We start from the raw sequence: 2,972 nt of genomic DNA on the forward strand, positions 1-2,972 counted from the left end.
GTGGTTGGCGCAGGATAGAGCAGGGTTTAGAGCTGTTGTGCATAGGGTCGTTATGAGTCGGAAACGACTCGACGGCACATAACAACAACAACAACAATGTCAGTGGAGGTTTTGTATTAAACTTACTCATTTTATAAATTATTATTATTGATATTTTAACAAAAGTTTACAGAAAACTTGGATTTCCACTCATTCATTGTTGCACATTTTCCTTCCTACCTTCCCTCCTCCAGTTCATCTTTCTCTTTAAAAAGATTCTTTCATTGTTCTCATTTTTTTTAAATTAGGGGGTTTTATCATTGTTGAGAGTATACACAGAAAAATACACATAAATCCACGTTTTACCATGTACAATTCAGTGACACTGAGTATGTTCTTCCAATTGTTGAACCATGTAACCACTGTCTGCTCCGATTTCACTTAAACTGTCCCTTAAGATTCTTATACAATCTTTCAAATTGTTGTTGTCAATTTGATCCCATATACATGGATCTTGGAAGAACACAATGTTCATGACAGACATGTTATACTAGTTAAGTTCAACCATTGTTTGGCTTTAAAATGTCAGGAGATATTTTTAGGCTAAGGTTTAAAAATTATCTTAGGGGAAAAAAATTATCTTAGGGAAAAAAAATTATCTTAGGGAAGTACTTTTGGGGGTTCATTCAGCTTCTGTGGCTCCATAAATCTGGATTCCATAAGAGTTTGCATTTTTTTCTGTATTTTACCCTCTTTTGATCTTTTGAAATTTAAAAAAAGAGAGAGAGCAATGTAGGCACAGAGATGAAATAGATCAAATAGGGAAAAGGTAGATATTTTGTGATCTTGATAAGCCTTGCCACTGACGTCCTCTGGAACATTTTAGGAGCCTAATGCAGAAGACTGGGTTACTGGCAGGACTCTGGAGAGCATTCTTAAAACATCCAAAGCAGTGTAGTTAGCTGCCATCTTTGAGTGGGGCACAGCTGTTGATTTCCTATCTACTTCAGAATACCATGGGCTGTTGATTTGGTTGCTATGCGACACATATTCACCCTTGTTTAGGACACTGAACTGTTTTGAGTGGTTTTAAAGCCTTTCTCAAACAACACTGGGAGCACTGGCGGCCTAGTGGAAAGAAACTGTGCTGCAGTCCCAAGGATGCACAGTTCAAATCCACCCGCTGCTTTTCAGGAGAAGGATGGGCCATCTCCTCCCGTGCAATTAACTGCATCTGAAAACCTGCCACAGAATCATCTATGGGTTGGTTCCAACTCCACGATACACAACAGTCAAGCAACACAACCATTCGCAATGTTACCTCACTTTTGAATGGAAGGTGGGGTTTGATGCCTAAGATACAAGTAGTGTGGAAGCCCGTGGAGTAATCTTGTTCCTTCTTCTCCCTAGGAATTTCTTCAGTGGCTTTTGGCCACCCTTGTCACTTCCCGTTCACCTATAAAAACAATAATTATTACAACTGCACTACCAAAGGCTCAAAGAACAACCTTCCGTGGTGTGCAACCTCTTACAACTATGACCAGGACCACACCTGGGTGTATTGTTAGTGGAAAGGTAAGATCAGGTGCAACACACCTGTATATATTGCTTGTGTGAAGGTGAGACTAGATATCAGACCTGGGAGCAGTGCAGAATGTGCAGCACATCTGAGTGTACTACTGTTATGGAGGTGAGATCAGGTACCCCACCTGGGAGCATTGCGGATGCCAAGGTGTGATCTCTTTCCAGTATGTCTGATCTGCTGAAGCTTTTGGCAAAGTGGATTCCATTTCCCAGAGATAAAGTGCCAAGGGGAAATAAGTGAAACAACTTTCCAAACTAGAGAGCTGGAATGTACTGGGATTTCTATGTTCCAAGGGAGATGGGCAAACTCTTCCAGTCCTCAGAATGGTTCATTCATTCTAAGATCAATAGCTGGGAAGTTTTGGATAAGAGAGAGCAGAGAAGTAGAGTTTCTCAAACTGAGGAGTGATAGGAAAAAACAATCTGGAAAAGGGGATATTGGAGACTTCTGGGATCCCCCAAATCTACGGTCAAGCCAACACCCCCATCATGGGGGAGCCACCTAAAAAAGAGATAGAGTTCACGTACCTTCCTCGTCTCTTCAGCCCTCTCTCCACCTGAGCCCCCAAATCCTCAGCTATTTCCTCTGGACTAATCCATCACTCTTTTTCTTCTGGTCTTCTGACCCATCATCTAAGCTAAGGTCAGTTGCCTGTACTCCCTGACAATGGGTTGATTCTGACTCACAGTGACCCTACATCAAATGTCCACGGACATAGATCTTTATGGGATATTTATGAGATCTCTACACATCTCTACTTATGAGATCTCCACTCATCTTTCTCTCAAACAGTATCTGGTGTACTCAAACCTTTGAGATTTAAGTTAGCAGCACAGCACTTAATGCACCACCAGCGCACCTTCAGACATACCTATACAAGCAAACCAAACTCTGTCACTGAATCAGTTATAACTCTATGACCTCATAGGAGAGAATAGTGCCACCCATCACATCTCTAGGGTTGTAATTGTTAGAGAAGGAAAGGCGTGGTCTGTAGATAATTGCACCACTAACCCAAAGACCACATCTCTGGTGGTTCAAATCCACCAGTTGCTCTAAGAAAGAAAGAAAGATGGACCACTTTCTTCCGTGCAGTTTACAACCTTGGAAAAGCACTGGAAGATCAGCTATGAGCCAATTCTGACCCAATTGGCGGGGGGGGGGGGAGAGAGTATCTTTACAGAAGCAGACAGTCACATCTTTCTCTATGGAACGGCTGGTGGTTTTGAAGCACCAACCTTTCAGTTTGCAGTCTGTCCACCTTACACACTATCCCACCAGAGCTCCTCTGTAGACATCTAGAGCCTACAGAAGTTCTTTCTAGACTTCCATGGTTTTGCTTCTGGAATCTTAAGGAAGACCTTTCTTGAGCTGTGTAGACACTCACCCACCCCTGTCCCTCATTCCA

At 42.3% G+C, this 2,972-nt stretch overlaps 1 protein-coding gene across 1 annotated transcript in view; it reads left to right on the top strand.

Moving 5' to 3' along the window:
* ELSPBP1 (epididymal sperm binding protein 1) overlaps window positions 1–1,547 on the top strand; it is a 22,603-nt gene extending 21,056 nt beyond the window's left edge. The window contains exon 4 of the mRNA XM_006898715.1: window positions 1,390–1,547. Coding sequence (XP_006898777.1) covers window positions 1,390–1,547 — 158 coding nt within the window. The remainder of the gene's footprint in view (window positions 1–1,389) is intronic.
* Window positions 1,548–2,972: the final 1,425 nt, after the last annotated feature.

The sequence above is a fragment of the Elephantulus edwardii genome, unplaced genomic scaffold (assembly GCF_000299155.1).
Source record: "Elephantulus edwardii isolate Elephantulus edwardi_28Jun2011 unplaced genomic scaffold, EleEdw1.0 scaffold00236, whole genome shotgun sequence".
NCBI lineage: Eukaryota > Metazoa > Chordata > Mammalia > Macroscelidea > Macroscelididae > Elephantulus > Elephantulus edwardii.